Raw genomic sequence first — 21,589 nt, 5'->3', positions numbered from 1 at the left:
GGACCGGCTTAGGGGAGAGTCGCAGCAGGCGCAGGTCTGGGCGCGCCAAGCGCTTCGTGTCCATCCCGCGCTACGTGGAGACCCTGGTGGTGGCGGACGAGTCCATGGTCAAGTTCCACGGCGAGGACTTGGAGCACTACCTGCTGACGCTGCTGGCCACCGCGGCGCGCCTCTACCGCCATCCCAGCATCCTCAACCCCATCAGCATCGTCGTGGTCAAGGTGCTGCTCCTTGGAGACCGCGACGCGGGGCCCAAGGTCACAGGCAACGCGGCCTTGACGCTGCGCAACTTCTGTGCCTGGCAGAAGAAGCTGAACAAAGTGAGCGACAAGCACCCCGAGTACTGGGACACCGCCATCCTCTTCACCAGGCAGGTAAGTTCATCTGTCACCTCTCTGGACCCACGCGGCTTCATTTCCATCAGGTCACTGCCCTTAGCTCTCCAGATGCGCTTTGTGCTGTGCCATGCCCCTCCCTCCTCCCCCCAAGTTCAAATTTCGTTGCTCTCCTCCAACTCCCACTTTGGATCTTCCAGGGAGAGCCAGCTCCTAGGCTCAGCGAACTCTGGCTCACGGGCATCTGGGTGCACGTGGGTGGTCAGAAGGTGTCGGCCTGGCGTGGCCAATCAGCGCCTCCTGGATCAGGTGCCAAGGGGCCGGAGCCCAGGAAGTTGCCGCCCAGGAGATAGGAGGCATTGGAGAGGGCGGGTGGGGAAAAGTCCGCCCTATTCTATGAAGGCGTCTAAGTTGCTTCAGACACCCAGGTTCCCTCCCTCTGCTGGTAGAAGGAACTGACAGGTGATCAAATGGCCCAGCTAAGCACCTGGCTACATTTCTCACGGGTGACATGTTCAGTTTGTCCTCTCTGTTCTGGGCCTGGAAAACTTGGATGTGGGATGTTTTGTAGGTTCCAGTGGAAGGACAGACTCAAGTACTGGGACCATTCCCCCCGTCACTGCTGCCTCCTCTATACCCTCTTGTGCTGGGCCTGACTTCTGTTCGAGGGGCTTCCAGTACGTTCGGAGCAGGCCATCTATGTAGGGCACCCTGTTTGGAGCTTGAGGTTTCACTTGGAGTTGAGTTGGGAAGATCTCTTTCAATTTTCCCATGTCCTTGTTGGTGGAGGGTGACCCTTGGCCCCGATGTATGCTGGGGAACAGAGCAGGCAAGGTTGCTCCTGACCTCGAATCATTGAAACCGCCTGCGACTGCCCGGGACTGCAGCGTTCTGGCTTCTGCCCCTGGCCTTGTGGCAGGGTGCGAGCTCAGGGAAGAGCATTGGGGACCTAGCTATAGGGTTGGAAAGAGACTGAATATTGGGATTACAAAGCAGATCAGAAAAGCAGCTGTGCCTTTGCTATGGGTCTGGGAAAGTGTAGATTTGTAGATGTTGGAGTGATTGGGTACTGTGAAGCTTCTGGACTCTTAAAATTTGATAGATACTGAAGACTGGGAGAAAAAGGGGCATTCACATGACCCACTCCCTCTGTTTTGGGGGCTGCGACTTGAATCTGTGCCATTCCACAGCGTCCTGGGGAGGGAACAGAATCCATGGTTACCCGTGGGGCTCTGAATCTCCATGGTTTCCGAATGGCCCCTCGAAGCTGGACTGGCGCACTTGGGGCTGGAGGTGGAGTCCTCTACACTAACCCATTTGGCACAGCTAGTCCTTTCCCGCAGTTGAACTTCCTCCTTTCCCAGCCTTCTCCTCCCACCACCTGGTTTCTCTAGGGAGGTCTTTGGCCTGAGTCTGTTTCCTTGCGCTCATTCTTCCAATTGAGGTCTATGGAGCTGCCACTGCCCAGCCCTCACAAGCACCGCCTGAGTCATGGGGAAACGACAGAGGAGGTGGCTTTGACCTCTGCGCGCAGGCCAACTCGGCAGGCAGATTGCCGGGGAAGCAAGCAAAGGCCGAGAACAGGATAGCTTAATGGGCAAAGCAGCTGCGGCTCATCTGCTGCCTGGGATGCCCTGTGGAGGGAGGTCCCTCGCTGGCTCGAAAGCACCAGACCTCGGTCTCCGCTGCCCAGGGGCCAGGCGACTTTTGGAACCAGCCCTGGGAAGAGGACTCCTGCCGGGACCACGGGCCAGGCCGTCAGAAGGACCCCCCTTGAGACGAAGAAGCCGGCTTCTTCAAGCAACACGCCAGCTTCTGTGTGTCAGCGTGTGAGCTAGACCCCCGGGGACTATGTTGACAACGCATAATGGGTCCAAGATGTATGACCGCTTGGGTCAGAGATGGTGACGAGCAAGATGTGACTTTCAGAGGCTCTCTTCCTCTCCCTCGTCCAGAGGGCAGAGCCAGGCAGTGGGGAGGCCGCGTGGGCAGGTCCGTCCTCCACGCATGTGCTCTGCGCCTTAGAGTAAACGCCGCTCCCTCACCGCCTGGCCAGCACAGGCTGCAGAGCCCGCTGCATTCCCAGAGCCTGAGGAACTGCTCATTCCTGAACTCCCCCGGGAAGGTACAGTATGCGATGAGAACATGCGCGCACAGCTGCACTTTCCAGATGTGGCCTCCGGGAACCCGGGGGAGTCGCCTGCTACCCTCCGACACAGGAGGGACTTCTGTTTTGCTTCGTGAGGGTCAGTCGTGATCCTTTACGTCAGATGTCTGAGCTGCTCTGCCTAAACCTGGCTTGTAATGGCGGCGTAATCAATGCATTTCAAACTAAAATTCGAATGATAGATACTCTACGCATGTAGCTTGTTTGGATAAGGAGTTTTTAGAAATGCACTTATTTTGTATATCAGCTTTTGTTTATAAGGGCTCTGGAGAGGAGGGACACCTTTAGAGTCGCCTATTTATTGCTTGATTCTCCCAGAGAAATGGGAAAACTGGCTGGTGACTCTCTCTAACCGATCGCACACTCTAGTTGTGGTTGAGAGAGAGAGAGAGAGAGAGAGAGGTTAGGAAGGGGCTGGGCTTGGTCCCTTGGAGCTCCAGGTGCCAGGGGTACCTGCAAGGAGAGCAGCGCCCCCCCCCCGCCCCCCTTGGACCGCCCATCGAGTGGCTATGTATGACAACAAGCCTGGGCGGGGCTGTGGGAGATGCTGCGGTCCTTGGCAGGCAGTGGGAGGGGCGTGGGGTGTTGAAATCAAAACACTGGGAAGACAAGACCCAGGGAGTCTCCTGTGCACAAAAGGAGAAAGAAATGGATCATCCGACAAGTATTTTGACAATCTGAGGAGTTTGCTTAACGATTCAGAGAAAGTTCATGTTCCTGGAGAAAGTGCACATCTGATTTTCTGAGGCGATCAGCTTGCAGCCTCATAACAGCAGGGTGAGGTCAGCGCAGGATCGGAACCAGGGCTGTGCGGAGGCCGAGCCAGGCTTTCTGGGTGGACGCTGACTTCCGAGGAGGGACATTTCTGAGGCTTCCTGTTGCTCCGGCGGCCGGAGCCAGATAGTCCATGCGAGACCCTCTTCTCTCTCCAAGCCCAGCGTCTCCACTGTTTGGGTAACTGTGATAGACTCGCTTCCATTCATGTATTCCTACATTCTTCTAATACTCACCGAGCATCTGTTATTTCCAGGAACTATCCTGGGCCGTGGAGATAGAGATATTGGTAAGAGGTGGCCTCTGGCCCCCAGGAATTGACTGCGAGTCAGGGACCCCAACAAGGAAACAGCTCATTACCATACGGTGTGGTACAGTGTCCCACTGGGAGGCTTGGGGCTCCTCTGCTGGAAGTCAAGTGGGGGGGGGTGGTCATTCTTCTTAAACTAGAGCCTGTGAAGCACTCAGAGGGACAGGCCTCAGGAAAGGCACTGAGCCCTAGCCGGTTTGGCTCAGTGGATAGAGCATTGGCCCACAGACTGAAGGGTCCCGGGTTCGATTCCCGTCAAGGGCACACACCTGGGTTGCAGGCGCGATCCCCAGCCCTGGTCAGGGCACATGCAGGAGGCAACCAATCGATGCTTCTCTCTCTCTCTCTCTCTCTCCCTCCTTTCCATTCTCTCTAAAAATCAATAGAAAAATATCCTAGGATGAGGATTAAAAAAAAAAAAAGACACTGAAGCTGGGAGCTGGTGGTGATGGGGAAGGAAGCTTGTTGGACCTCATAGGTGACCTCCCCTCCATTCAACCATCTGTTTTGCAATTTGTGACACCTTTTGGCCTAAATTTTTTTTTTTTTTTTTTTTTTTTTTTTTTTTTTTTGTGATTTGTGGTTTCTCTGCCTTCTCAGCCCTTCATTTACTTTGCTTTTTCTGTTGTGCTTGGTACCACTTTATCCCATGCCCTGTCCTCTCCTCTCCGTGTTTTCTTTCACGCTCTTCTCTTCCACTTTCGGGATTATTGAGGAGGCTCTTTGTCATCATTCTCTCCTCCTTTATTCTCTTCATTCACACTCTCACCTTTCTGCCTCTCCCCAGCCACAGCTCGGCACTTATCTTCTTGTTTGGGCCTTGGGTACCTCCATGTCTTGTGGGGGGATCTATGCATCTCTAGACTATGCAGAGTGGAACAGCATTCTGGAACCTCATTTGAAATAGAAGCCGGTTATTTCTATAATAAACTAGTTGCAATATGGCAGTGAAGTTTAGTGCTCAGATAAAAAAAAATGAAATGTGGCTCAGTGGTTGCGTATCACGACCCATGAATCAGGAGGAAAAGGTTCAATTCCCTGTCAAGCCACATATGCGGGTTTTAGCCTTGATCCCCAGTAGGGGGCGTGCAGGAGGCAGCCGATCAGTCATTCTCTCTTATCATTGATGTTTCTATCTCTCTCTCCCTCTCCCTTCCTCTCTCTAAAATCAGTAAAAAACATATTAAAAAAATAAAATGTTAAAAAACAAAACGATAATATGCATTTTACACGTATCTCCCAATACAATCAAAAGAATCGTCATTTTGTCAGGATCTTTTCCCAAGTCAGGACGTGGAAGATATTAACACAGAAGGGCACCTGCAGATTTGTTTTTTAATAACTTTGTAAATATCACTAAATGGAAACTTAACACCTTTCCTTCTGGGAGGGAGAAGGTAGGGGGAGGGAGGCGTGGAATAGGATTGCTCCCTGACTTTCGGGGTGATTCCCCTTCTCCCTCCTTTTCTCATTTACACCAAGTCAGTCGGCCAATGGTAGAGTGCACGGGAATCTTTTTTTGTTCTTTTAAAAAACAACAACACTAGTTTAGTCAGGAAAGCAAGTGAGGTTTTCTCCCTCCTTAGCTCTTGCTCTTCTCCTTCCTTCGAGCCTTCCTGTGGTGGTATCACTGTCAGCACTTACCCTCTCCTCACCTTGACACCTGCCTTCGGTTCTCGGCACGATGGGAAGAACATAGGCTTGAGCCAGGCAAGCTGCGCTGGAATCTTGACACTTGCTCTTTAAGCAACAGACATGGAATGAATCAACTCTTTGATCCATTGAATGGGAACCAGGATGACAATGAAGGGACCTAACGTAATGGCTGTTGCCAGGAGAAGCTACCAAGTGTTCCCGAGTAGTCACCCAGGTACTGGCAGCTGTTGTCACCACTACCTCGACAATGAAGGGACCTAACGTAATGGCTGTTGCCAGGATAAGCTACCAAGTGTTCCCGAGTGTTGTCACCACTACCTACTCAGGACAGTCCTCCCCCGTTATCCACGGTTTCAGCTACTGGCTGTCAATTGAGGTCTGAAAATATTAGACCAGAAATAAACATACTCTTTGTTTGTCTTAATCCTCACCTGAGAATATTTTTCCCATTGATTTTTTTAGAAAGAGTGGAAGAGAGAGGGAAAGACAGAGAGAAATATCGATGTGAGAGGAACACGTCGATTGGTTGCCTCCTGCACATGCCCTGACCAGGGCCCGGGCTGGGAAGGAGCCTGCAACCCAATGAGGTATGTGCCCTTGACCGGAATCGAACCTGGGACCCTCTATCCACAGGCCGACGCTCGATTCACTGAGCCAAACCAGCTAGGGCAACATATGTTTTAAATTGAACGCTGTTAGTCGCTTAGCAGCCCTCTGGGTTATCATCAGATCTATTGTTGTGGTATTGAAGTGCTTGTATTCAAGTCAGCATGAGTGTACAGAATAATGGCTCCAAATGCCGGCAGTTCCGGTACGCCAATGAGAAGCTGTAAAGTGCTTCCTTTAAGTGCAGAGATGAGTGCAAAATATCAAAATAAGATATTATGAGAGAGAGAGCGAGAGAGCACGCACAATTCACATAACTTTTATTACAGTATATTGTTAAAATTGTTCTATTTCATTGCTCATTTCTTACTGTGCCTAAGTGATAAATTAAACTCTATCATAGGTGTGTATGTCTTGGAAGAAACATCGCACAGATAGAGTTCAGTACTAGTCATGGTTTCAGGCATCCACGGGGGGTCTTGGAACGTATGCCCCATGGATGGAGGGCGAACTGTATACGTTTGCCGTTGTTGAATGATTACCTACAGGTCCTTTGCCAGAACTTCCATCTGGGACAGGCCTGATTTAAAGCATTCTGTCCCGTGGCCCTTGCAAGTTTCCTTGACACCCGTCTGATGACATTCCTGTTCTGGTGTGGGAACTGCGGGCTCCAGCATTTGCCACTCGCCCTGATCTGTCAGCTCCTGTAAGGCGGGACCGCTCTACCTCTGCTGGGCCCCTGCACATGCTGTTGTTTAGTATGTGTCCACGGAAGGAAGGCGCCGACACAGTGAAAGGGCTGCGCGTGGCTACAGGGCTTGGTAGTTCACCTCCCTGCCTGGGGCTCATTAATCCAACATTGTCTTAGGCTGTCAGGCTGCAGGCCTGGGAGAGGGAGTTTAGGCTCCTCTGGCATTTCATCTGGGCTCTTTGCCATCAGGCTTTTCCCTGGAGAAAGGAGGGGCCCCGGGAGGAGCCAGCAGGCAGGGTACACGGCAGGGATGGGGTCAGTGTGTCAGTGCAGGTGTGGGGCACGGAGCCAAGGCTTGCTCATCCAGGGGGGTGGTGCAGACACCGCGCTATGAGCAGTCTCCGAAGTTAATCCTGCCGCTTTCCCCTCGGAGATAGGCCTCTCCCCACTCCCAGATCAGCTGCTCTGGGGCTGGGGTGGAGAGCCTTGCCCTCTTGAGGTTCCCCAGCACGTTCATGCTTGGGGTGCACGTGCACCGGAAGCAGTGCAGGTTCGTGAGAATTGCTCCGTTCTGAGGCTGCGCTGCTGGATTTCAACCCTCCTCTGTCCCTCCCTCCCAGCCCAACCCTGGGCTCATTGACCCTGGCCTGGTTGTTTATCTTCTCTGGATCTCATTGTAAAATGGAGCCTCATAATGGCATCTCCCTCCTAAAGCTGTTGTGAGGATTCGATGAGCTACCACAGGTAAGACTCCTCACGCAGCGTCCCGCACATAGTAGCGACTCAAGAAACGTTAGCCACTGTCATTGCATTTGGTGTGTGCCCCCTCGTGAACGGATGATTTCTAGAGAAAGTTCGGTCTTCCTGCAGGCTTTGGGTTCTTCTTCTTCCTCACTGAGGGAGTTCTTGGGGTTTTGATGGCCTCAGTCTCTTGCTATAATACCATCTGTATATTCCAGTGATGCCCTATCTGTGTATAGAAGTTATAGGGCAAGTTCTCTCTTTACCAGGCAGCCTTAGTCACATCGGCCTAGCATTGAATTGCTAGATTAAAAAAATTTTCCTTTTATTGATTTCAGAGTGTAAGGGAGAGATAGAAACATCAGTGATGAGAGAGAATCATTGATGGGCTGCCTCCTGCATGCCCTCCACTGGGGATCAAACCCCTAACCTGGGCATGTGCCCCAACCGGGAATGGAACCGACAACCTTTCGGTGCACGGGACGACGCGCAACCAACTGAGCCACACTGGCCAGGGCCAAGGTGTTCTTCTTTATTTATTTTCAAATCGTGGCTCCAATCTTGAATGATTTTTATAGAAAGGGACAGTTAGGCAAGAATAATCCAAGAGGACTAGGTTCTTGGCCAAGATGACTCTTGGGTCACCTGGAACAAGCAGCTGCAGCTACGTGGAGAAATGACGGATGATCAGAAACAGTGAGGCAGGTAGGACCTGGGCTGAGCAGTGAGCACATTCTCGAGGCGGGAAGAGCCAGAGCAGTTTTCATTTATGGAGGCGAGAGCCTGCGCTGAAGAGGTTAATGCAGTCTGAGTGCATCTGAGTTCACTCCGGAGGGTGGAGGCATTCGGTGCCACCAATGGCCCCGCACACTGCCTGCAGGCGCTCACGGCACTGTGGCCCAGCGAGTCACTGAGTCACCGGGGGAAGAGGGACAAGCAGAGCCTCTGACCCCAAACAGCTGCATCTTGCCACAGTGAAGGAACTGGCTACCCTAGGACAGTTGCTCTCAGCTACACCCTGACCCTCAGGACATTTGCCGGCTCTCTCCTTGTTCCTCTTGTTTGATCCAGGGAAACTGGGATTTCTTAATGGAAAGAACAGGTTGCTCCTGGCCAGGAATGGCCTGCAGCTGCTCGTCTTTGCTCCACAGAGAGTCCACCCTCCCTGAGAGGAAGGAGGCTGGAAGGAGGCTTCTGGCCGGGCCACTGAGCCCCAGGGGCTGCCTAGACTCAGGCTGAGCTCCCCACCTGCTCTAGTCATTTCTGTGAGCAAAGGGGAACAGGACCCTGAACTTGCACCTGAGTGACCTTCACTTTCTGTGAGTTTGTTTTACTCTAACCCCACATGGGTCAGTAGACAAGATGATCCTCCTTATTTTCCATTCTGAAGGTAGACCAGTCTCTGTGTCCCTTTACAGCCCAGAAGGCCAGATGGGGCTGAGCATCTGGGATCGGGGAGGGGGCAGAGGTGCAAGGCCACGGTACAGTCTTGGTTCAAGGTGACAATAGGCCCTTCCTCAGCGTTGGAAGCTGAGGCCCGGAGGAGAGCAGTGACTTGCCCAACGTCACACATGTACTTGGGGCTGGGACCAGGACCAGAATCTAGGCCTCACAGTCCTGTGTCCTCTCTCTCACATAGGCCAACAGGGAGTGTTCATGGTGCCCCAGGGCCAAGTAACATGCTTGTCCTACAGGCTCTGACCATCAGGCTAGACTTTTCCAGGGCTACCGCCTTAGGGGATCCTGCACTCTAGTGTCCAGGGACATATGGGCCCCATCGCCCAACCGCCTTCGTTGTGCCCCTGCATGAACCTTCGTTCCCCTCTCCTCACGGTGGGCCCTTAGCTGCATCACAAGCAGGTCCATAGGACTCACTGCTGTTCCCCAGCAGTCAGATTCCCTAAACTGCTGGTCAAGTGCACTCCCCCCCCTCCCAAGCTTTGGCAGCGGTTGTCTTTAGGTTTCAGAATCCCGGGGAAGGAGACCTTTCTGAGCTTTGGAGAGGGAAGGGTAGTTGGAAAAGAAGGGAGTTTGAAGTTCGCCCGTGGGGCTCCCAGAAGTGGAGGGAGGGCCACACGCCAGCACAGGACAGCAGCTCGAGGGTGCCCAGGCGTTTTGCCCGTCCTTGACCGTGGGCTCAGTCTGATGACCCTGGCGGTTCTCTGGCCGGATAACCTCGCTCATGAGGAGGTGTGACTCTCACCTGACCATGGGAAGCCAAGTTCCACTGCTCAGGTGGTAACCTTCTGAGGGCTTTGGATCAAATTTTGCTGATCTTCTGAACCATGACCCCCTTTCTTCCTCTACCCCCTGACCTCACTAACTGGGTTGCCCACCTTTTCCCCAAGTCAGCACGCACTTGCACATGCACGCACACAGCCCTTAAGAGAAGGAAGCCAACAGCTGTGTGTGTGTGTGTGTGTGTGTTTCTGTAAACACCTGGGCTCCCAGAGGAGAACATGCACAGCTCTTTCTCTGGAGGGTTCACACAGGAGGCACCAGGCAGTTGGCTGTGAAGTCTGGAAATAGTGCTGACTGTTACCGACCTCAAGGGCACATTTTTGCCTGAGACTTGAACCTCTCCAAGCTTCAGCTTCCTGTCTGCAGAAGGTGACAGTAGTCTTTATTCCAGTGGGATGTGGTGACGATTCAGCAGGGTCACGTGTGAGAAGTGCACGCACAGTGTCAGCATTTGATAAATCATCACCGCGATGAACTATGATCATGACTCTCAGCTTCCGCCTTTGACAAATAGGCATATCATATAACTGCCTCCTAAGACTGTTGTGGGGATGTAATAGTTTCCTGTCAGCTGTAAAGTGCCCTCCACAGGAAAGGCAAAGATGGAGAGAGGAGAAAGCCAGCATCACTGGTCAACAGTGTCTTCTCAAGAGGAGCAGAATGGCCTGGCCAGTGTGGGTTAGTGGTTGAGAGTCAACCTATGAACCAGGAGGTCAGGGTTCGATTCCTGGTCAGGGCACATGCCTGGGATGCTGACTTCATCCCCAGTAGGGGGCGTGCCAATCAATGATTCTCTTTCATCATTGATGTGTCTCTTTCTCCCTCCCTCTTTCTCTGAAATCAATAAATATATATATAAAAGAGGAGTACAATGTGTGCAAGTGTCTTATTCTAGCTCCAGGTCCTGGGCTTTGCAGTATCTAGATGCATCGCTGGCCCATACTGTTTAATAGGTTCTTTGAGGTAGCCACCCAGGACTTCCATATCCCAGGAAGTGCCTCCTGTCAGGGGTGCTGCTAGAAGCCCTACTTCCAGTTGCAAGTTACCTTTCAGTACAAAAAGAGGGACCTTCCTGCTTAGGTCACAATCCACTTAATTTGTTTTCCTTCCTAGCAGCCATTGGGCCCACGGTCCCCCTGAGCTTCCATAGCAAGTGAGCTGTGTCTGGACAGAGGCTTGGGCCCAACTCACTCTGCCTCCTCCCAACCCAAGGAGGCCGGGTGGCAGTCATGGGTGGGCCCTTGGCCAGTGACCCTTTGGCTGAGAGTCTGAGCTTAATTCATGGTTGTCCAAAAGCAGCCACTCAGCCAAGATCAAGGCTGCACATAGCTGACTGAATGGACACTGTGCTTGCCTTCCACCCCCGCCTGCCTCTGTTAGGCACAAGCAGAGAGTCGCCCAGCTGTGGGAGTCACTATTTTCTGGTCTGGAAGGCCGACTCTATATAAAGCAGTGGCCCTGTAGTTTAATTTGGTACCTCCTCATTTCCTCCCACAGGACCTCCCAGCAGAGGACTTGTGAGCCACAGAGCTGTCTTCCGAGGCCTCCTCCCTCAGCCTGGGTCAATCCCATGAATAGCCAGCCCCACAGCCCCCTGGGAAAGGGCCTGGCTGAAAAGGTGCTGCACCCGGTTAGGCTTGGAATGGGAGCGAGCTGGAATGCTCTTTCTCCTCTCAGGTCTGCCTGTTACTACTGTCTCTAACCTCTGGCTGGCTTCTGCTTCCCTTGCTCGGCAGGACCTGTGTGGAGCCACCACCTGTGACACGCTGGGCATGGCTGACGTGGGCACCATGTGCGACCCCAAGAGAAGCTGTTCTGTGATCGAGGACGATGGGCTCCCGTCAGCCTTCACCACTGCCCACGAGCTGGGTGAGGTTGGAGGGGGCTCTCGGGTGGGGTGGGAGAGCTCCCCTCGGGGGTCTCTCTGGGTTCCCTGGGTGCTTGGTAGGGAGACACATGGGCATGTCTGTGCTTCCTCATGGCCCGAAGCCTTAGGGATCCTCTCTCAGGGCTGGTGTCTTCCCTAGCAATGGCTTTGTTTGATTGTCTCTGCTTGCCCCAGCTCAGTTGGCCAGTGATATTGTCCAAGAACGTCAGCCATCAGCGTGTCTCATCAACCAGGCACTAAGGGGAAAGTATGTTCAATACACTGCTGTCCTCACTGAGCCCGCAGCCTTCTAGATGGGACAGGGGACACAGGAACATGATGTTGGGGACATCTGCTAAGCAATCCATCAATACATAGAAATGACCAGCCTGATTGACCCGGCTCTCTAGCTTCCCCAACTGGTCCTCCTGCTCCCACCTCTCCCCATTGCCTCCTAACTACACAGCCACTGAGCCTTCTTGCCTCACCCCATAGGCCATGTGTTCAACATGCCCCATGACAACGTGAAAGTGTGTGAGGAGGTGTTCGGGAAACTCCGGGCCAACCACATGATGTCCCCAACGCTCATCCAGATCGACCGTGCCAACCCCTGGTCAGCCTGCAGCGCTGCCATCATCACCGACTTCCTGGACAGTGGGCACGGTAAGCCAGGGCGACCCAGCAGGAGCGTCAGTCTGCCACTGTTGGCGGTACCCGCCACCTCTCTGGACCTGTCCTCTGTTACCCAAGGCGTGCATGACCCTGAAGAGGTGGGCTCTGAAGAGGGTCTGCCCATTCCATTGCCCCTTGCTTCATTCTCTCCCTACCCTTCAGATACTGGTTAGCCACGCCCCACCTTCCCCAGCTCATCCCTCATGCATGCCCTTGGCTCTCTGCAGGAGACTGCCTCCTGGACCAGCCCAGCAAGCCCATCGCCCTGCCCGAGGACCTGCCGGGGGCCAGCTACACCCTGAGCCAGCAGTGCGAGCTGGCCTTCGGTGTGGGCTCCAAGCCCTGTCCCTACATGCAGTACTGCACCAAACTGTGGTGCACCGGCAAGGCCAAGGGGCAGATGGTGTGCCAGACCCGCCACTTCCCCTGGGCAGATGGCACCAGCTGCGGCGAGGGCAAGTTCTGCCTCAAGGGGACCTGCGTGGAGAGACACAACCTCAATAAGTACAGGGTGAGCGTGCTGGAGGGGAGTTGACCCTGGTGGTCTCATCCCAGCTTTGCTATGGGACCATAACTCTGTTGCCTTGCCGTGCTGTGCCTCGATTTCCCTGTCTGTGGTTCTATTACCTTCTTGACTCTAAGACTGGAGAGAAAAGATATGGTAGGTCTAAGGCAGGTGGGCAAAGCCCTTCACCCGGAGTGAGGGGTCCCCGTACCGAGCTCTGCACCTCATCCGACCTGGGAGCTCTGGACCAAAGCTGAACACTTGATATTTGAGTGGCTCATTCTTTGGTTCCTTCCTTCCTTTCTTCCCTCATCAGCTCTCTCTGAGTGTGTTCCATGTTCAGGGAGCTGTGGGCCAGAGGTGAGCAAGGCTCCGAGCTGAAAGGAAGCCGACCGCTGGGCAAGCCTCCATATTTGCCGCACCCTGAGCCAAGCATCAGTTTCTGTTGTGGTTGATGGTCTTTGAGGCCAAACCACAATGGGAGAAACTTTATTTTTCCTGATAAGCAGGAATAGGGATCAAACCAGAACACATTCAAAACCCCAGATAGTCTCTGAATATAGTAAACACTTTCTCCAGGTCCTGGGTTGGGACGGTGAAGGGATTTGTACGTTCCCAGGCAGGAATAAGAAGTCCCTCTGCTCCCTCGATCCTGGGGGAGGATCATCGCCTCCCCACCCCGGCCGGGCCGCAGGAGGGCTTGGCTTGGGGTTGTGTGTACACCGCAGCAATATAATGAAAAAGCACTCACCAAGCACGTTAGCAATTGCCCTGAGATGGGTGTGGTACGGAATTATGTAAAATCTTTTTCTGTGTTCTGGGAATATATACTTAATTAAACTTTAGCCGTTTATTAGGCAACAACCCCTTGTGTTCAGGGGACTGTGTGTAAGACACAGTGGTGGCCAGAAAAACAAATAAAAATGGGCCATGTCTCAGAGGGCTCACAGGCCGGTGGGGAAGCTGGTAATGGAACTGTAACACTAGACACAGGGAGGTGTGAGTTACGTGTTAAGGCAGAAGCATGAAAGTGTGTCATGGGAGATCGTGATGAGAGTTTGATGATCATGAGAGGGGTCTGAAAAAACTTGGATGAGGGGGTCAGATTTGAAGAGAGCCTTGAGGGGTGAGTAGGGCCAGAGGGAGCAGAGATGAGTGACGTCAGGGAGGCGGGGCCAGCTGGAGCGTTGGGTGGATGAGGGCTCTATCAGAATCAGCTTTGGGCAGATGGTTTGGGGCTGGATTGCAGTTGTCTTGACCACCAGGCTGATGCTTTTAGACTAAAAGGTCCTGGCCAGCTCCTGCTCCTGAGGATGAGATGAGTCAGGAGGATAAAGAAGATAATAACTTCTTAAGGATATTAGATATAGGAAGTGTGATCTGAGAGGCACCATCTTTTCCCCATGCTTTCTGGAATTCTCAGCCCATCAGCTGCAAAATCCACTACGTCAGTGGTTCTCAACCTTGGCTGCCCATTAGAATCACCTGGGAATCTTTTTAAAATCCTGATTTCTGGGCCTCATCCTCCAGAAATTCTGTTTCTTTGTTACTAATGTTGTGGCCCCACCCCATAACAAAGAAACAGAATTTCTGGAGGATGAGGCCCAGAAATCAGGATTTTAAAAAGATTCCCAGGTGATTCTAATGGGCAGCCAAGGTTGAGAACCACTGCACTACATCCTCAACCTCTTTTCTGAACAATCTCTTCACCTGTTTCAACTGAAGCCTAGCCCTCCACCTGGGACACTGTTACTCCTTTTCTCCCAAGACCTTCAGGGCTCAGTCCCCAGCCCTCCTCACTCCTCCCGCTAACTTCTTAGGTGATTCATCTCAACCACTGGCTGGAAACACTATATTTCTGTGTCAAAGACTCCCAAATTGGTACCTCCAGCACAGACCTGCCTCCTGAACTACAGACCTGAATGCCCCACCCAATCTTGATATCTCCGGGTGGGGAACTCATACACAGTGTAGACTTAACATCAGGGAAGCCGCGTTCCCCATCAGCTCCCCTAAACCTGCCTTTGGGGACTCCATCTTCCCGTTGATCACACCAACACTGTTTTTCTCTCACTTCACATCCAATACCTCAGCCGTTCCTGTGGACTCTATTTCCAAAATAGAGCCAGGAGCCAGCCATTGCTCAGCACCTCACCTGCTGTAACCCTGGTCCAAGCCTCCGTCACGTCTTCCTTGGGTTATTGTGGTTGCTCCCTGACCGACCTTTTTACAGACTGTTTCCATCAGAGCAGCCAGAGGAGCCTTTAAGTGTGAGCCAGGTCATGCCCCTCCCGGCTTTACTCGTCTCTTAGAACGAATGAGCCCCAACTCTCTTCCTCTCCTTCTCTCGCTCTTTGACCCTGGAGCACTCTGGGTACCTGCCTCCTCCAGGTCTTCGTATTTGCTCCCTCTGTGTGGAGTGGCCTTTCCCTAACCCCTGCACAGCTCATTCCTGTACTTCCCTTTAGGCCTCTGCAAAAATGTCACCTCAGTAGTGATGCCTCTGAGACCCCTTATAATACAGAGCACCCCAATTCTCTGAGGCCCTTCCCATCTCTCTTTCTCCCACCTGCTTTGAACCCCATCTGACCCTATGCACAGGCTTTTTATGTTTTACTTTTTTTATTTTTATTGATTTCAGAGAGGAAGGGAGAAGGAGAGAGAGATAGAAACATCAGTGATGAGAGAGAATCATTGATGGGCTGCCTCCTGCACACCCACACTGGGGATCGAGCCTGCAACCCGGGCATGTGATCTGGCCAGGAATCGAACCATGACCTCTTGGTTCCTAGATTGACACTCAACCACTGAGCCATGCTGGCCGGGCAGCACAGGCTTATTGTACTGTTCACCTTGCCCTGCTTGGATGCAGTCGCTTTGAGGGCAAGGATTTGGAGCCAGGCAGGTTGTAGGAACTCAATGGATATTTGGTGAAAGAACGAATGATGGCACATGAGAGGAGCACGATGAATGTTTCCTGTGGAAACCAGTAGGAAGAAGTGGTGCCAGGTGAAAAACCATAGCATCGTCTCAGAAGTCATGGGACCAATGCTAAATAACTGCAGAAAAACTAGAGATGGCCCTAGCCGGTTTGGCTCACTGGATAGAGCATTGCCCTGCAGACTGAAAGGTCCCAGATTCTTGCAGAAAAACTAGAGATGGCCCTAGCCGGTTTGGCTCACTGGATAGAGCATTGCCCTGCAGACTGAAAGGTCCCAGATTCTTGCAGAAAAACTAGAGATGGCCCTAGCCGGTTTGGCTCACTGGATAGAGCATTGCCCTGCAATTTTATAAAACACACCCCCCCCTCCCCCACACACACACACAACAACACACACACACACACACACACACACATATATTAAAGACGGCAAGGCCTAGCCACAGGCTATTTCAGTCTTTATTTTTTTTAAATATATTTTTAATGATTTCAGAGAGGAAGGAAGAGGGAGAGAGAGAGATAGAAACATCCGTGATGAGAGAGAATCATGGTGGATCGGCTGCCTCCTACAAATCCCCCACTGGGGATCGAGCCCACAACCCGGGCGTGTGCCCTTGACCGGAATCGAACCTGGGACCTTTCAGTTCACAGGCCGATGCTCTATCCACTGAGCCAAACCAGCTAGGGCAGTTTCAGTCTTTAGAGGTCGTTGTTGATTGGGAGCGGCTTCCCTGGTGCAATGAGACCCACGTTGCCAGCACAGAGCGGGGAGGAGGGAGAAAGAGCAGACGCAGAGGACTGTCTTAGAAATAAAAGGCTGGAATGAGGTGGGGCTCCCGTTTGAGGAGAAAGCAGGCCCCAGGGAAAGTGTTTTTTACAGGATGGAACCGCTACATTGACACAATGAAGCCAGAACTCTCTGACAGAAGGACAGATACGCTGAATCTATGAATATAAATTAAAGTTCTTCTGTTGCATGCGGCCAGTTCCCCATGAGCTCCATGTGGATTAGTGGTTTTAGGATGATGTGTGACAGCGTTTTAATCCCAGGCTTGTTTCTCAGGGCCGATTCCTTTATTGCCCAACTGATGTGCGCTTGGGGGATACAAACTCACTTTACTGTCATCATAAGGAAAACATCCCGAAAGCCATAAATTTTCTCTCCCCTCTCCACCCTCTTAAAAAATAAGACAACACTGCATAATTCAGCCTAGAGCCAAGTCAAGTTGTAAGATTGCTTCATAGTCTCTTATGTGTATCTTCTCTTAACACAAACATCAGAGCTGCTAATAGTGAAACTTCTTCAAATTCAGCCCCCAAGTGAGGTTAAGATCAGTCTGGTTTTGTGAAAAGTCCGCATTAGTAAACATGTACAGATAAAAAATATCCAGATATCTGTGGTTTACTGGCAACAGCTGCGGACTGGCCATGCCTTTGATTTAGAGACATAAATACGCTAACAATAGGTAAGGAGACACTTTGAACTCCTGCACGATGGCAAGCACAGTGCCAGGAATATTCATACACGTTGCATCATTTAAATCTTCTGTGTGACCACACGCCTGCATATCATGGGCCCTGTTTTTGCAGATGAAGGACCTGAGACTTGGAAGTTTTCCCGACTTGCCCTTGACCACAGCTGTGGTGAGGACAGAGGAGGCTGTAGAATTGGGCTTAATTCGGAGGGAGGGGATCAGGGAGGTTGTACCAGTGTTGCTTTCTTGTGGGCTCAGGGTGTGGGTGTGGCACCCCAACCCCTGCAGGGGCGTAACAGACTCTTCTTCACAGGTGGACGGCTCCTGGGCCAAATGGGAGCCCTACGGCCCCTGCTCTCGCACCTGTGGCGGGGGAGTGCAGCTGGCCAGGAGGCAGTGCAGCAACCCCACCCCAGCCAATGGGGGCAAGTACTGCGAGGGAGTGAGGGTGAAGTACCGATCCTGCAACCTGGAGCCCTGCCCCAGCTCAGGTGAGGAGGGAGGGCAGTGGTGGCCTGGGCCTGGGGGGGGAGGATGAGCTCTTGGGGGGAGTAAGTAGAGAGAAAGGGAGAGGAGAGCCAGCCCCAGAACGGATGTGTAAATATGCATTTCAGGAGCAGGAGACTGCAGATCGCCAGGGAAGCAAGAGGAATTCTACTCTCTGACAGCTTTCCTGTCAGATAAGTTAGATGAGTATTAGGAAGGTTTTCACTTTCATGGGAGAGATCGTGAGTCTCAGAGAGGTCAAGAGATTATCCCACGTTCACCCAGTAAGTGATGGCAAGAGTTGCCCTGTGCTCCAGCCCAAGGCTCTCTGCCTTACATTTTTGTCACATGTTCTTTCTTGCAGGAACTAAGCGGCTCCTCCATGGCCCCTATCTTGACAGCAGTGCAATCTAAAACAGCTCCTCCCACGTTTAACAGGACCAATAAATTCACTGCCGGCTTCCAGAATATTGTAGATGCGTATGGTGTAGGCAATTACCGGGAGATGAACCCAGGTAAGGTGTCTGATACGTTACATGCCTGAGCAGCTTGAAAATGAAAATTGGGTAAGATTCACCCCCAAGGTGGCAACCTAGCAGGTGAATTACTTTAAACTGTGACTTTCCTAAAATCATATTTGTTTTTTTGAATGCTCTGCATCATCTTCTGTAAAGGTGATTAGTGAAAGATTTGTTCCTTGTCAAGATTTCACCTGTTCTCCCTTAAACCAGGGGTCCTCAAACTTTTTAAACAGGGGGCCAGTTCACTGTCCCTCAGACCGTTGGAGGGCCGGACTATAGTTTAAAAAAGAAAACTATGAACAAATTCCTATGCACACTGCACATATCTTATTTTGAAGTAAAAAAACAAAACGGGAACAAATACAATATTTGTATTTGCATGTGGCCTGTGGGCCGTAGTTTGAGGACCCCTGGCACAGAGGGTTAGAGTACCTGATACAATGGCTTTAAGGCCAGAGGAAGGTGGGAAGGTGGCCCAGAGCCTGGGAGATGCCTTATCATCAGTGTCCTGCATCCCTGGGCCCAGCCTCCTTTAGTCCTCTGAGATGGGGTGGCTTCAAGGCTGGGGATCACTCAGCTGAGGGTGGGGAAGAGCCCCAGGAGGGCTCTCTACTTCGCTCCCACCTTGGCCCCTCCCTTGAGCTTTCTGCACCTGCTTGCTCCCTCCCCAGCCTCTGGCAAGAGCTTCCGGGAGGAACAGTGCGAGGCCTTCAATGGCTACAACCACAGCACCAACCGGCTCACCCTCACCGTGTCGTGGGTGCCCAAGTACTCAGGGGTGTCTCCGCAGGACAAGTGCAAGCTCATCTGCCGAGCCAACGGCACCGGCTACTTCTACGTACTGGCACCCAAGGTGAGCGCCCTGGAGGCCAAGAGACCAGAGAAGGTTCAAGGCCTTCGGGGAAGCCTCCAGTTGACCTGTCCTTCTCTCCATTCCTCCCCCTTCTGGGGGCGCTGCAGGTGGTGGACGGTACGCTGTGTACCCCCGACTCGACCTCGGTCTGTGTCCAGGGCAAGTGCATCAAGGCTGGTTGCGACGGAAACCTGGGCTCCAAGAAGAAGTTCGACAAATGCGGGGTGTGCGGGGGAGACAATAAGAGCTGTAAGAAGGTGACAGGACTCTTCACCAAGCCCATGTGAGTGCTGGGCCCTGGAGGGCGTGGCCAGGGAGCAGGGGAGAGGAGGAGTGAGTGGCATAGCGCCCAGGCATGGGAAGCTTGAGTTCGATTGGGGTAAATGTCAGATCCGGCCAGTATCCTTGCTGTGGAGACCACTCACACTCTTCTATGAGTATGACATTCATTCATTCATTCATTCACTCATTCATTCAGCAAGCAAAGATGACTGCAAAGATGCATGCTCAAGGAGGACCCCCCTCAGCAGGAGATGCTGCTCAGGGGGATGGCAGAGAGTTGTTAGGGTCTGTCTAGAGTCCTAAGGTAGGACTGACCTGGGTTCACATTTCAGTCCCCAATATTCCCGATGACCTTGGGCAAGTGACACAGTCTCTAGAATAACATATCTCTTCCCTGATGAAGTGGGCATGTCCCGAATGTATTTCATGTAGTGCGAATGAAGGGAGTTCATCCAAGTGAGATGCTTAGCATAATACTTGGTGCTTAATGTTCATGACGATGATAGCAAAACGCAACTATACTGGAGGCCAAATGGGACAGCCTCCTCATGCCCGAGGCCCTGGCCTTGGGGACCGGATGGAGGTGAGAATGGCAGTTAACTGTAGAGACAGGCAGTGTGAGAGGCTGGGACTGAAGGAACCCCCCTCCTGGCAGACTTGTGCTGGGACCGGCGGAAGAAATGTCTCCGGGCCTCTTCTAGCCCCAACTCCGGAGCCTGCGGCTCCCTGGCCTGAGCTTTCTGAGGTCCAGCACCTTCCCTTTTATTTTCCAGAGGAATGTGCTCCTTCAAAAGTCCTGACCCATGTTCTGGGAGCAGCTGGGGCAGGCAGAGCCACTGGGGCCTCATTTGTGGGGCAGGTGTGGGTGGCCAGGAGCCTCGGCCGCCCCAGGACACAGGGCCTCTGCTGAGCTCTAGGTGGGCAACTTCTCTGGCAACCTGGACACTGCAGGCTGAGGGTGTCCTAGGCTGCCCTTCAGAGGGATCTGCAGCGGGGAGGCCCAGTGAGGAAGTACTGGTTACATGACAGGGGTTCCTTTCACAGACTAGGGGAGCTAGAAGGAACCGTTGCAATCTTCTAGTTGAACCTACTCATTGTATCGGAGAGGACACTGGAACCCAGAGAGACTGACTTTAAAGCCACCAGGGAGTTGGTGTCCCAGCCAACGCTTGATCTGGGTCCTACGCTCCAGGACCAGTGTGTACCTCTGCACTGAGGCCCAGCCTGGGACTCAGGGACTTATCGCCTCTCCCTCCCCGCTCCCTCCTCACTGGGTGCTTCCTCTGCTGTGGGTGCAGTAGCTAATTCCATCCTCATTACAATGCCACGTGCTACGTGTGACTATGGTCTCTGGGTGCGGAAACTGAGAAGCTAAGGAACTTATGTAAGGACAACAGTGAAGTGTGTGGTAGGGATCTCTCTGACCCCAACACTCCCGGTCTTACTCATATGCTGGAATTCACCAAAATATCATTGTATTGAAGTAGAAAGACTATCAGGCGATGCAGCCAGCATACTTAGTTTTAAATGACCTGAAGACAATCTCCCTTCCATCTTGCAGCTCGTGTGTGTCTCCAGGGCCCCTGAGCTGTGGCTGAGGCAGCCTGGTTGGTCTTGGTTCTTTGCCATCTTCATGACCTACCCCAGGCCTTGTTGTTCTATAGAACTTAAAAATTATATATATATATATTATTGATTTTAGAGAGGAAGGGAGAAGAAGAGAGAGATTGAAATATCAATGATGAGAGAGAATCATTGATCACCTGCCTCCTGCACACGCCACACTGGGGATTGAGCCCACAACCCGGGCATGTGCCCTGACCGGGAATCGAACCGTGACCTCCTGGTTCATGTGTCGATGCTCAACCACTGAGCCACACCGGCTGGGCCCACCCCAGGTTTCGTGAAAGGGGAATCTTTATGACGTTACCGGGATCTGGGTCTTTACCCCCAGGCATCTGTCTAATGCGCAACCCCCTCCCGCCACAGGCACGGCTACAATTTCGTGGTGGCCATTCCCGCCGGCGCCTCGAGCATTGACATCCGCCAGCGCGGCTACAGGGGGCTGATTGGCGATGAGAACTACCTGGCCCTGAAGAACAGCCAAGGCAAGTACCTGCTCAACGGGCACTTCGTGGTGTCACCCATGGAGCGGGACCTGGTGGTGAAGGGCAGCGTGCTGCGCTACAGTGGCACAGGCATGGCTGTGGAGAGCCTGCAGGCCTCCCGGCCCATCCTGGAGCCCCTGACCGTGGAGGTCCTCTCTGTGGGGAAGATGACGCCGCCACGGGTCCGCTATTCCTTCTATCTGCCCAAAGAGCCCCGGGAGGACAAGTCCTCGCACTCCAAGGACCCCCGGGGTCCCCCCGTGCTCCACAACAGCGTCCTCAGCCTCTCCAATCAAGTGGAGCAGCCGGATGACAGGCCCGCTGCGCGCTGGGTGGCGGGCAGCTGGGGGCCGTGCTC

General features: G+C 52.8%; 1 protein-coding gene across 1 annotated transcript in view; it reads left to right on the top strand.

The window, feature by feature from the left end:
• ADAMTS15 (ADAM metallopeptidase with thrombospondin type 1 motif, 15) overlaps positions 1–21,589 on the top strand; it is a 27,312-nt gene that overhangs the window by 3,372 nt on the left and 2,351 nt on the right. Inside the window, exons 3-10 of the mRNA XM_014537046.1 lie at positions 13–374; positions 11,258–11,390; positions 11,884–12,051; positions 12,288–12,571; positions 17,295–17,472; positions 18,660–18,841; positions 18,949–19,124; positions 21,113–21,583. Coding sequence (XP_014392532.1) covers positions 13–374; positions 11,258–11,390; positions 11,884–12,051; positions 12,288–12,571; positions 17,295–17,472; positions 18,660–18,841; positions 18,949–19,124; positions 21,113–21,583 — 1,954 coding nt within the window. The remainder of the gene's footprint in view (positions 1–12; positions 375–11,257; positions 11,391–11,883; positions 12,052–12,287; positions 12,572–17,294; positions 17,473–18,659; positions 18,842–18,948; positions 19,125–21,112; positions 21,584–21,589) is intronic.

Source organism: Myotis brandtii, unplaced genomic scaffold (genome assembly GCF_000412655.1).
Source record: "Myotis brandtii unplaced genomic scaffold, ASM41265v1 scaffold170, whole genome shotgun sequence".
NCBI lineage: Eukaryota > Metazoa > Chordata > Mammalia > Chiroptera > Vespertilionidae > Myotis > Myotis brandtii.
Note: the sequence above shows the minus strand (reverse complement) of the source record. Positions and strands in the feature narration are given on the sequence as shown.